Below are 12,232 nucleotides of genomic sequence, written 5' to 3'. Positions count from 1 at the left end.
CAATCGTTACCACCCCTGGTAAAGGTGCTGCATCTGTTCAGCTGCTTTTTTAAAACAGCACTGTGCTAAGAGCAAGTAGGTGTCTAAATAAAAGTATGTTTCAAGAAAGCAGCACAATTTTGGCAATCCAGAGACAAGTAGGCTTTTTTGCAAAGCGTTTTCAAAGCAAATTGTCAGTAGGTTCCAATTTCAGATGCACCGAGCGCAGTATATTGTGGGGAGGAGGGCATATCTGCTGCTGGGGGAGCGTTGGATCATTTCCATCGCTGAAGAGGAGCGCGTCCTTCACTGGCAGCGGGCTTATAGGCACCTGTCTCCTCCATCACCTCCTACTCCTCAGTAGGGCTGGAAGTGGGGAGGTGGTGGTGCGGTCTAGTGGGTAGAGTAGGTGACTGGGAGTTGAGCACTATATATTAACCTTGGCTTCTGTGCTAATTAATCAAGAATATGGGTTATATCCTTTAAAGCAACGGAGTTATTTCGGTTTAGCAAATTACTGCTGCTCAGCTGAGACTCCCCAGCTGAGCGTGGTCCTAGTTCCACCCCCCTCCAACTGCAAAATAAACCAACTAGAGCAGCTACTTTCAGCTCAAACATTGTGCTTTGCTGCTTGGGTGTGTTACGGTGTGCACGGCCGGGTACCGCGGCGCCGTGTGAGGGTGAGCATCGGTTACACTCCAGCAACTTACTGCTTGCTGGCATCTGCCTATAACCTGAATTGTTTTGAGCAAGTAGTTCAGGTTGACTCCCAGTTTTGGTATTTAAGGGATCCTTCGGGTTTTTGATGGGCCAAACTGACCTCTATAGCTGCCCATCTTCTTCCGTAGACTGGAGAGACTGACCTGCAATGCTAATGCTTCTAACTTGTCTCCTTGGTTAGTAATTTAAACTTCAGGTGCTAAATCTAGGCTTGTGTGTTTCTATTAAATGATGACAGCAAAACCAAGCCTGGCATGGTAAATGCTGTCAAAACCTATGTCGAAAAGTTGCTACATTAACTACAGAGTATTGCTGTAGCTCTTTGAGGACTGTTTGAATACACTGGCTGATACGTTGCCTCCCAAAGAGAAGCCAGAAGTAACTTCCATGCCATGGATGCAGTGGTCTCAGCAGTGAGGGCTGGCTACCTGACCTGTGATTTCAGGGTAGATTACTGTGTTGCTGGGGAAAAAGTGTAAATCCGGTATTAATAAGGTTGTTGCACAAAGTGGCCAAATCTGAGCACGGTGGCACTAGCTTTCAGGCAGCCGGCACTGCAAGTAGCAGAGGTGTCAGTAACACTTCAGCCAGACACCCACGAAGGCACGCCACGCTCCGTCTCAAAATAAAATAAAAAACGATACTGTCACCTGTTATTGATCCAAAGACATGGATTTAAGCTGCGTGTGGCAGTACAGCACGCTCCCAGCAGGTCAGCAGTAACTGTATTAGGGAAGGAGGGAGCGTGGGTGAGTTATTTTGATTTTGTTTGAAACAATAAAGCCCAAGTTATTTGAAATCTTAACAACAGAACCAGCTTTTAGCACCGGCGTTTATAGGGATGAGTGGGCGAGTTGTTTAAAGGGAAAAAAAAAAAAATCTTTGAAAACAGTCCAAGTAAGGGTGATAATTTCATCCTACAAGGGAAGCGTGGTGCGCACGTCCTGCGTTTGAGCGGTGTGTGTATGGTCTGCACCAGGGGCTGTGGCTGTGCAGTTTGCAAAGCACGCTGAAGGGCACGCGTGTGCCAAGGGCACGCTCGGGCACACACTCGCAGCTCCCCGGCATGAGAGCTGGAACGTGAAGTTGCAGGTGGTGTCTCTGCAGATCACGGGTGTTTCACTCGCTCTCCTTTGCTGCGTCCTAAATCCAGATGCAAAAAGTCATTTCCTCTTGCTGTTCCAAGCGCTGGCCTCGTGTGTGTGGGCTCTGCTCCTCTGTTATACTTGTCTTCTGCATGTCACCCTCAATACCAGCTTCAGATACCCCCTTTTGTAGCTGTCCCAAGTCAACTCAGCTCTTCAGCTAAGGGGCAGAGTCTCAATTCTGGTTCGTGCCCCTCTTACCCCTCTCCACCAAAATATCCCCTCAACTCAGCCCCCCAGCAGCACAGCCGCAGGGAAATGGCGGCCGCAGTGCAGACGTTCAGCTCACCCGAGCTGCGGCAGCGTTTGTGCCCCCGTGCAGAGCGTGACAGCAGCCGGGTCAGCTGGGCCCTGCCCCTTGCCCTTCCTTGCTCCTTCTTTCCCTCCTCAGTTGCTGTAGCATTTTTAAAAATTAAATCACAAACTAAATTGAAGTTTAGTGTGTGAGCTCCCGAGGCAGCAGCTTAGTTTGAGGCCGATTCCCAATTGTCTCTTGCCTTCCATAGCCTGTGGCACCAGAACAAAATAGGTGCGGAGTAATTGCCTTTTGCCCGCTCTGTCCTGATACTGGGATTTTGCAAGGTCCTGTGGGATGGAGAGTTGGCCTTTTCTCCTGGCACACGACAGATGGGGCTGCCCCACAGGACAGATCCTGGCCAGCATCACGGGTGCTCCAGGGGGGTCCATCTTGCACATCTGCAGCATCCCCACCGTGGCAGCTCTGCCCATGTCTCCTCAGCACAGGGTGTTTTACCACTTGTTGCTTGTGCCTGCCACTGAGCCCAGCCTGACCCCCCTCCCCGTCAGCCAGATCAACCTCGTGGGCACCGATGGATTCGCAGTCCCCGATCGCGGCTGCCCCAGCCCTGCTGCTCGCCTTCTGGAGATGCTTTATGCATCCGTGATGCCTTGCCTGTGGGTCCGGGATCGTTGCGGAGCCCGGTGAGGCTTCACAGCCCCTCTTGGGGATAGGAGGGGTCTGGGGGCTGAGACCCCCCATGCCCTGCGTGCAGCCTGGCAGCGGGCAGGGCCAGGTACCGAGCCAGGAGTCCTGATCCCAGGCCCCACACAGTTCCCATGTTTCTAATTACTGTGTGATTCCTGGAAATAAATTTACTGGTATGGAAAGGCACGGGCAGTCCCCAAAAGCTGCATTTGTTCAAGATAAAGAAATTTCCTACTTTTGTGATGAAAAATGAGAATGAAGTGTAAGACGGCAGTGTGGACAGAGAGCCAAGAGTGCCAGCGGGGCTCTGTCCCTGTTTTGCCACTGCCCTGCCAGGTGGCCTTTGGCAAGCTGCTTCTCTTTCCAGTGACCCATTTCACTGTCAGAAATCCACATTTCACATTCACATTTTACAAACGAGAAGTCAGAACAGCTCTTTGGCTGTTGCGTAGCATTTCCATCTTTCCATGTTTAAAACCTTGTTGCAATTAGACATTTCCCTCTGTTAAACAGTGGTACATTTAAATTGAGATGCTTATGGCTGAGCATCTTTGGCTCTTGCAGTAGGACAAAAAAAACCACGTATCTGATAATACGAGGAACAGGAGGACTATCAGGAGCTAAAAATGGTCCTTCAATATTTTGGTGCTTTAAATCTGGGTGATCATATTGTGTCTGTACGTGCACAGTGCATTTACTGTCGTGGTGCGTGTGCCTGTAGAGCTGAGTGTGTTTGCAGATGTAGTTTAGGAAAATTGATCCCAATCTATTTTTAAGGTAAAGTGTGTGTGGTGGGTAGGAGGTGAGGAGGTGGAAGGAAAGCTAAATATTCACATAGCTCCACTGTGTGTTTAAGAGCATCATCTAATAACACTGGGATCGTGGCAGCGAGGTGAGGGAGAGAGGAACGCTTCGCTGGAGTCCACCCCCTCGTACAAGGGCACAGGAGTGACTCCAGGAGGAGCGTGGCGAGCAGGGCTGTCGCTTTAAGCTGCATCTCGCACCCCGCGGGTCACTGGTGCTGGCGACGTTCTTCGCAAGGCTGCGCGCTCCGCATAAATCTCTGCTCCGGCAGCCGGAGCGGAGCTGGGGCGAGCTCTCTCCGGCTGCTAGCAGTAGCTGAAGAGCAGCGAAGAGGCAGCCCCGCATCGCCAGCCTCTGCCCTGCGAGGTGAGGTCGTTCTTACCAGTGGACATGTAAAAGCTGGAGCCTGGGGAAGAGCTGGCTGCTGAGGTCAGTAAGTAAAACTCGTTTTTTGTTTGTGTTTCCCTCCTGTCCTCTGAAATGAGAGGCTAGATTGGGAGTAAGAGGAGGAGGAGGTAGATGCAGACATACAGAAGAGAGATTTACTCAGGCCAGGGCTTGGATATTGCCTATGTATGCTTGTTTTTTTAAAGTTTGCAGGTAGCTTCAGTTTGAACTTTTTATTATTAATATTTTTGCAACTTTCTGGGAAACAGATGCAAGCAATGCACAGACTGCTCGGGTGTCTGCCGATGCCTTACAGCAGAGCGTGGTGAGTGCAGTTGGTGGTTCTCTGTGCCTGGGGGGAGGACGGGGTGTCTGCCGGCCAGCCCTGCCTTTCGGCGGGAGCGTGGCAGCAATGCTTAAGGATTGGTATTGGAAGGGAAGTGCTGTCCTCAGCAAAGACTGGACAAGTTTAACAGCTTTTCTGCCTCCTTGATGACGGTATCATCAAGGAGTGGAGACTCCAGCCAGCACCGAGCTGTTGGTGGCTGGGGACTGGGAGAGCCCTGCTCCCGAGCCCAGAGACGATGCTCCAGATGTTCCACCTCTCTGTAAAACAGGCTGAGGCTTTTGCCCGGGGGTTTCCTTCCACTCCTCCAGCCCCCCCTCACCTTCTGGGAGGCTCTTTCCAAACCTCCCCTAGTGCCTTTCACCAGGTGAAGCGATGAAGTGAGGAAGTTAGTTCAGTGCCTGATGCACCTGCAAGGTGAGGGGGTTTGGGGTTGTGACCGTGCCAGCGGTGCTGGCCCCCGCAGCGGTTTCCTCCGGGGCGAGGTGTTGGGGTGATGTGGGGATAAAGCAAAGCTGCGTGCAGGGGACTGGCAGGCAGTGCAGCAGCCCAGGATAAAGTGCTCCCAGCACTGGCAGTCACCACCACCACCCCAGCACTGCTCCTGTCTGGTGATTTTGAGGTCAGCTGCCTTGAAAAGAGAGGAGGTAAGCAGTTGTGAGGCATCTATAGAAGGAGAGACAGATAAGGCATGGCACGCGGGCGTAGATGTGTTGGGATGAATGTCTGCCAGGCCTTGGGCAGATAACTGCCTGCTAGAACAAGGGGCACAGTTTTTCCAAGAACTGTCCGCAGTCAAGAGCTTGGCTCTGGGGACAGATAGCTGGGTCCTGTCCCAGCTCTGCCACCACGTCACTGCGGGACATGGTCAAGTCACATCACCTCCAGGTTGCCTCCTCACTGAAGTAAGGCAAGGAGGAGGAATCGTTGGTGGACATGTTTAAATGCCGAGGCTGTGCTCTCTGAGGGGCTGCTGTGGGAGTAGCGGTGAAAACTGCTGCGTTATCCCTGAACCTGCATCTGTCCTCACCTGAGCTGGATCTGCTGTGCCAGAGCTGCCGAGGTCCATCTGCCACTGGGCAGCGGGTCCTGCCCGCAGGCAGGGCAGCGCGAAGCCGGAGTGAGCAGTCCTCGAGATTGATGGGGTTTTTTCAATGGTTGGACTGGATGATCTTAAAGGTCTTTTCCAACCTAAATGATTCTGTGATGGATGAGTCCTTCCCGCATCAGGGCAGGTCTGCATGAAGTTGAGCCCGGAGGAGAGGAGGGGGACCAAAGGCAGGCCAGCACCCTGTGGGGACACCGGCTGCGACAAGAGAAGCTGATCTAATGGAGGAAAGAGGTTTGGCCCTTTGGATAGCTCATGAGAGTGTCTGCAGTTTGGTCTGCTGGGCAACGCTCCCTTGGAAGGGGACATTTCACCCGAGCATGGTACAGCAGGTGCTTTTGGCACGTGGCAAAAAGCACGTGGCTGTGGCTCTGCCAGTGCAGAAATCATCTGCTGTGGTCCTTGGGGGTCTCTGGAGCCCCATCCCAGAGCGACCCGGGAGTGCGTTGTCGTGCGGCTGTGATCGGACAGGCTTTTGGTGGGGCTCAGCAGCGAATGCGGGGAGAGCTGTATCCTGCCCTGGCTGCCACTGCTTCCCGGGGAGCCCTCCAGCTCTGCCCAAGCTGACTTTAAGCCCTGGGGGGGCAGCAGGAAGCTGTGGGAGAAGCCACCATCGCCAGAGCCGCTCGGTTGAGGGTCCTTCTAACAGCAGGTGCCGGTGCACGGTGGGGAAGCGCGGCCGGGGCCAGAGGTGGGTATGGGCTTGCTCGGATGCCGAAGCGAGATTGGGGACAGGTTGCTGCCTGGGAGCAGCATCATGGAGCAGAAAGCCCAAGCCACGGTGCTGGTGGCATTGCCCTGCTCCGAGCAAGGACGTACTGCTCCTGGCATGGGATGTGTGTGCGGGGCCGGGCACAAGGACCCCCATCATCTGCCTGCCAGGGAGCGACAGACATGTCCTGCTCCGTAGGACCCTTGGGGACCTCAGGCATGGGAACGCCATGTGAAACTAGCACAGAAATAATTAACGTGTCCTCTGCCGATCCCAGGATGGGGCTCAGGGATGCGTCAGAGAAAGGCTTTTCTCTGCAGAGACCCCCGTGGGCAGCAGCGTCCAAAGGCAGAAACCCTTGTAGGTTGTGGCTTCGGGTGTTGGGAGGTGGAAAGTGGTTTAGCTCTTGCAATTAGGCCATCTGCGTTTGTTCAGTAGCTTTCCTGAATCCGAGTGAAAATGGCCAAGGGGGTTTAGGCACAGGAGTCTATTCTAACTTTGTTTTGCTTTGTCTGGGATCGCTTCAGCCTTGGCCTCGCCTGCGCATCGGGAGCAGCCAATCTGAGGGATTTCCCCATGAGAAAATGGGGAAAAAGAAAAAAAGAAAAGGGGTCTGTGCTTGGGGGGCAGAGCTGGGAAGCCCAGGACCTTCACCGCCGGAGACTGTGAAAGTTTTATTTAGCATAAGTGAGAGCTTATCGGAGAGGGAAGAGGGTGCATTTGTACTCCGTAGGGTAGGGACCTGCAGCCTGGGAGAGGCAGGGGCTTGGGGCAGCCCCAGCACCGGGCTCCCCCGACCCCTCCTGAAGAGCCACCGGCCCTGGCCGAGCAGAGGGGCTCCCTGGGGCGGCATCGCTGCAGGGAGAGGAGCGGCAGCAGGCTCCCCATCGCTTCCCGCAGCTGCTGTTCGCTGCCTTTCCAACACCTCAGCTGTGTTTTACACATCCTGGATCCAACCTGGCAGGTTAAACAGCATGCTCATCCACCAGCAAATAAATGTATGCAAAAGCCTGGGTGCCTTCCAGTGAGGGAGGCCTGTTTCAGGTGAGCGAGTCCTGCTCCCAGGCTGCCCTGAGCCAGGTTGCTCAGTTCTCCGATGAGCTGGCAGCATCCAGGTGGAAATACCACTCGCAGAAAATAGGAGCAAAGCTCTGACCCCCAGGAACGGGGCCTCCGCCTGCCTGGGACGGTGGCTGTCCCTGTCCTGCCCAGGGTCGCAGAGCAGGAACAGAGAGGAGGAAAGTAAGTTGGCAGAATTTGGGCAGTTGTGGTGCTAGAGTGGAGGATGGGTGACGAGGCCAGGCAGGGACACCAGCCGCGGGGTGAGAAGTGATCTCGGGGCTGGAAACCAAAGTTGCTGCCCAGGAACCATTTCGGGCTCTGGGTCTTGGGCCCATGGTGACCGGTTGTTGTGTGTCTGGGCTATTGCAGGACTTTTGTTCAGCCCCATTAGGGGATGCCCTGGCTCTTGGGAAGCCTCCTGACCATCTGGATGTGCCAAGTCCTGGGCAAGCACAGCTCGGTAGCAGACGGTGGGCCCTGGGGTGTGATTGCACATCCATCTGCCCTTGCAGCTCGTTCCTCGGGGCCGGGAGCAGACTGTGAGTGGAGGGAGCCAAGCGCTCCACGCCTTGTCGCATTTGGGCATTTTAATTAGAGAGGTGCAGGCCTGGGGCACGGTTTGGCTGGGGCAGTGCTTGGAGGAAGCCTGGCGTCAGCGGGTGCTGCTGCGGGCCCTGCGGCACCCCACGTCCCGGGCTGGTGCAGCACGTGCAAGCGCTAACGCTGGCCCGCGGGCACCGGCCTCCTGCCCCTCCGGGTGCCACCGTACCGGGAGGTACCCAGGCACGCAGCCAGCCCCATCCCACACTTTGCATGCACCGGCTGCTCTTCCCACTGATTCAGAGCATCCTTTCCTCTCCCGGGGATGTTCTGAACAGAGGTCCCGACACGGGAAACTGCAGGGTCCCTGGCAGGATGCGTCCCGGGGGAATCTGGTCTGTGCCGGCCTGAAGCCCAGAGCTGGGGACTCTGACCAACGTGCTGCCCGGCTGCTCCCTGCAAGGCAGAACTTCTGTGGACCTGCGACTGCTCTGATTTACTCTGTGCGTTTGCGGGGAAGCTAGAGGGAGGTTTGGTGTGAATGAGTCGGCTTCCTCCTCTAGCCTGAAATTTGGGTCACGCAAGCCAACATAGCAGAGCTGTGAGAGATGCAGTTCCATCCTTGGTTCAAGCCCAAGCAAGCTTTGATTTCCAAGGTGCAACTGTTGATGGTTCAGAGGGTCCGTCTGAGCCGCTGTTTCATTAGCGGATCGGCATGGGGAAAGAGGTGAGAGGGGTTTTTCCCCTCCCCGATCAGCTCCTACATTGCTAATGTTCCTCTCTGGCCCGCTGCTAATTTTGACGCTGCCCTAAATAGAAGCTGAGTGCATCTCATCTGCTTCGCTTAGCATACAGGAAAATTGTTTCCCTTCATTTACTGAATCCAACTTGCGGCTTTAACCCTGTCAGCACAAGGCTCTCCCCAGCCCAGACCTCCCTTGAAGGGCTTCGCGTGCCTGTCCTGGTGAAGAGCGCTCTGCTGGGAATGGCAGCGCACGTGGTAGGAGAGGGAGGGCTCCCGGGCCGCCCGGGATGGCCAGCGGCAGAGCTGCGAGAGGAGCTTTGCTTCATGAACAGCCAAGGAGATCCCTTTCCTTGCTGAAAGGCCTGGCGCTCCAGGCCGGCTCTCCCTCTGTTCTCTCCGGTGGAGTGTGCTGCTCCCCGGGAGGGACCCGGTGCCCTTTTCCAGACTGGCCTTCCCCAACCCCATGCTGGAAAATAGCTCAGTGCAAGCAGACCGCCCAGTTGTAGGAGTTTTTAGTTGGTTTCTGTTGTGGTAATTTTTTTTCCAGCGTCTGCTGGGACCAGCTTAGCACGCAGGGACTCTTCCTGAGCCTGGCAGATGCCCCTCTTATCACTGTCTAATTTTATATCCCGTTCTGAGTGGCTCCTCGGAAAGATCCACTGTTCCTACTGCACCGGCCACTCCAGAGCAGGGCTCTGGATTCGCAGTCCCAGCATGGGGCGCGCAGCCCCTCTCTGCGCTGGAACCGGACACAAGACAGCGCTTTTGAAAGGCCGCCTCGAGCACGAACCCTTCTGCAGCGCGACTTAAATATATCACCGTCTAGTGCAAGGTGCTTATTTGGGGCTCTTGTGCAAGAACTGTTTTCCTGAAAAACTGTAATTTTGTGTCATTTGCAGCTCAGTGACTAGTAAAAGTGGTGCGCTGACGACACAGGAGCACCGAAAAGAAGCACTGGGAGTGCGGGGGGCAGCGGCCTGCAAAGGTTAAATTTAGCTGGTTAGAAAGGAGGGCTGAGTGCTGGCGTGCCTGAGCTCCAGCTGAGCCTCAGCTGGGCGCACAAAAGCGCTTCAGCCAGGGCGTCTGCATGGTCCCCCCTCGTTCCTCGCGCTCCCGACCGTGGTCCCTCTCTGAACCCACCCCTTTGCTAGCCCAGAAGCTCCTCTTCCCCGACGATGAACGCTGTCCCCTTTCCTCCCCTCTTTCAGCCTCCAGTCTGAGCGCTCAGGATGCTCTGCAGCAGCGGAGGCTGCTCTGTGCGAGGCTCAGCTGCTCGCTGGTCAGAGCCCGGCTCCGGTTTGGGCTGCAGAAGTGCCCGGAGCCTCTGGGGCTGGCCACAGCGCGAGTGGCCTGTTGGAGGGGCCGCAGCTCTCCACGGACGCCCCTCTCGCGGAGCACGAGTCGCAGAGCTCTTCGCCCCCGTCCCGCTCGGGGGTCCCTGCGGGAGAGGGGACCTCTAGGAGGATGGTGTTAGATTGTCCACACGGAAGGGTGGCAGGAGAAAAAGGGAGAGGTTATTTCAGAGCCAGGAGGACAGAGGGACCAAGGAGCAGTGACTCCCGGCAGGCTCCCGGCTGCGGCGCTTGGCAAGCCGGGGGCAGAGCCAGGAGCCGGCCTCTGACCAGAGCAGGGGAGGGCGCAACGCATGGCCGAGGCCGCGGCAAATGGAGCGACCGGACACGGGCAGTTGTTGGGGGCGGTCTGACACTCTTCTGTATTTTACCGTCTTTCCAGAAAATCAACCGGACCCCTTCGGATGAGGAATGCTTCTTTGACCTGCTGAGCAAGTTCCAGAGCAACCGGATGGATGATCAGCGCTGCCCGTTGGAAGAATGCCCATCGGAGGCTGCGGAGGCAGCTGCCACGCCGGTCCCTGCCCTGGAAGAACGGATATGTAAGCACAGATGCGTTTATAAGTCACTATTGCTATAGGAGGTGATGCTGTCGTGGTTTTACTGTGAATCTTGTGATGTTTTCCCCAAGCCTCAGCTCTCTGAACTTAGCAGTTCTTTGGCAATCTCTGTCACTATTTCAGGAAGAAAGCAACATTCTCATGTTAATGGTTGCTGAGGGAAAGGCTGGAGAATATGAACTAAGGCTTGGAGACTAAACCAGCAAGAGAAATGCAAAATATACTGGGATTTTTTCAGTACGGATCTTTTGAAGGTCTGGCCTTCTGAACAGTGAGGTTGGCACGAGGGCTTCTGCCTCTGCCAGCAGCTCCGGGAGGAAGATGCTGATGGTGATTACTGAGGAAGCCTTGTAAGAGCCTGGAGAGCCGGGGCACGCAGAGGGCTGGGGCGGGCTGTCACAGGCAGGTTAAAGTATTGCCAGTTTTTCTCATAGCGTTGCCATGGAGGAAAAACTTCTGGATTTTGTACAGTTCTTGGATGCTGTGGTGATAGGCGCTGTGTAAGAACAGAGAAGCCAGAAGGATGGATAAACAGTAGGAAGCTCCAGCAGGCAGACAGCTAGCTCACCCGTAGGAAGAACAGGGATAAATTGAGGAAGCTGTCTGACAAATAGATGGGACAGGAAAGGCGGGTCAGCTCTGTGTTTGCACTTCGGTTTCGTGTCTTTTTTTATCGTACGGTGTTGAGGTCCTTTGTTTAAACCAAGCTGGAGAGCACTAAAATGTGCAGGTTGCACTTGCGCGCTTAAGCACCGTCACGAAGGGCTCAAAACACTTCATTTGAGCTGATGGATTTGTTTATCGGTTTCCAAATGAACGTGAAGTACAAACAGGAGAGGAGGAGACCCCCGACATCCTTCCGAGTGCGGCACGTGCCACAGCGCAAGGCTGCTCAGAGAAGTAGGTACCAGGAGCCAGGGCCTGGAGCGGCAGCGAGAGCAGAGCAGCGCGGAGAAGGTCAGGCTGCGGCAGAAAGGCAGGTTGGCTGTGAGGTGGGCAGGTTTTTATCTTCTAAAAATAGGGTGGAAACGAGCATCGCTTTTTCAAGATGCACATTTCTGATACAGAAGTGCATTTGGCTGTAACAGCTGTGTAATTTAGGAGACCGAGTTTAAAATACGAAGCTTTATAAAGAATGTACAAGTAGGCACACGTTCTATTCAGCTCTCGCTTGGTCTCTGAGCCTTTTGGACATGCTATTTTCAAGGTTTCTTTGTGAGCTGAAGGGGAAGAAACTCATCTCAGTGCTGATGCAAAGATTTTTATGCGTTTCTGCAATTCCACGAGCTGGGGCTCTAAAAAGAGCACGTTGTGTTGGGAGGCTCGGGGCACCCTGAGGTGCTTTGTCCTCACTGGGACAGTAACACCAGTCGGGCCGGGTTTCTTACCATTTTTGTTTGCTTGTCCCCGTCCCGAGCACAGTGTCTGTTGGTCGGGAGCGTTTCACTGCCCAGCAGCTGCCAATGGGCTCTTCCCATTGAGCGCTGCCCGAGAGGCGTTTCCAGGGCTGGGGGCTGACTCGCTCACTTTGCCGAGGTCCCGGCATCGCTCCTCTGCTGTGTTTGAAAATCCTCCCTTTGTCCCGGTCTTGCTCTTCCCCGCGCGAGCCCCTCAGTGGTGCCAACGCGATGGATGCCGCCTGGAGCAGGCGTGCCAAGGCTGGGGTCAGTGCTAGCGTGGGGCTGCCGGCTTCTCCAGCGCTCCATGGCTGTGGCTAGAAAGCACCAGGCGTGTTGGGTGTCTGGCTGGGATAGTCCCTGTAAGGGCTTAGCGTATAGATTGTATAGGTTCTGGACTAGGACCCCCCGCCACCAGCTCGTGCCAGC

General features: G+C 55.1%; 1 protein-coding gene across 1 annotated transcript in view; it reads left to right on the top strand.

The window, feature by feature from the left end:
* Positions 1 to 12,232, top strand: part of GPSM1 (G protein signaling modulator 1) — a 55,166-nt gene that overhangs the window by 40,736 nt on the left and 2,198 nt on the right. The window contains exon 11 of the mRNA XM_075716549.1: positions 10,229 to 10,388. Within this exon, the coding sequence (XP_075572664.1) occupies positions 10,229 to 10,388 (160 nt within the window). The remainder of the gene's footprint in view (positions 1 to 10,228; positions 10,389 to 12,232) is intronic.

The sequence above is a fragment of the Pelecanus crispus genome, chromosome 9 (genome assembly GCF_030463565.1).
Source record: "Pelecanus crispus isolate bPelCri1 chromosome 9, bPelCri1.pri, whole genome shotgun sequence".
NCBI lineage: Eukaryota > Metazoa > Chordata > Aves > Pelecaniformes > Pelecanidae > Pelecanus > Pelecanus crispus.
Note: the sequence above shows the minus strand (reverse complement) of the source record. Positions and strands in the feature narration are given on the sequence as shown.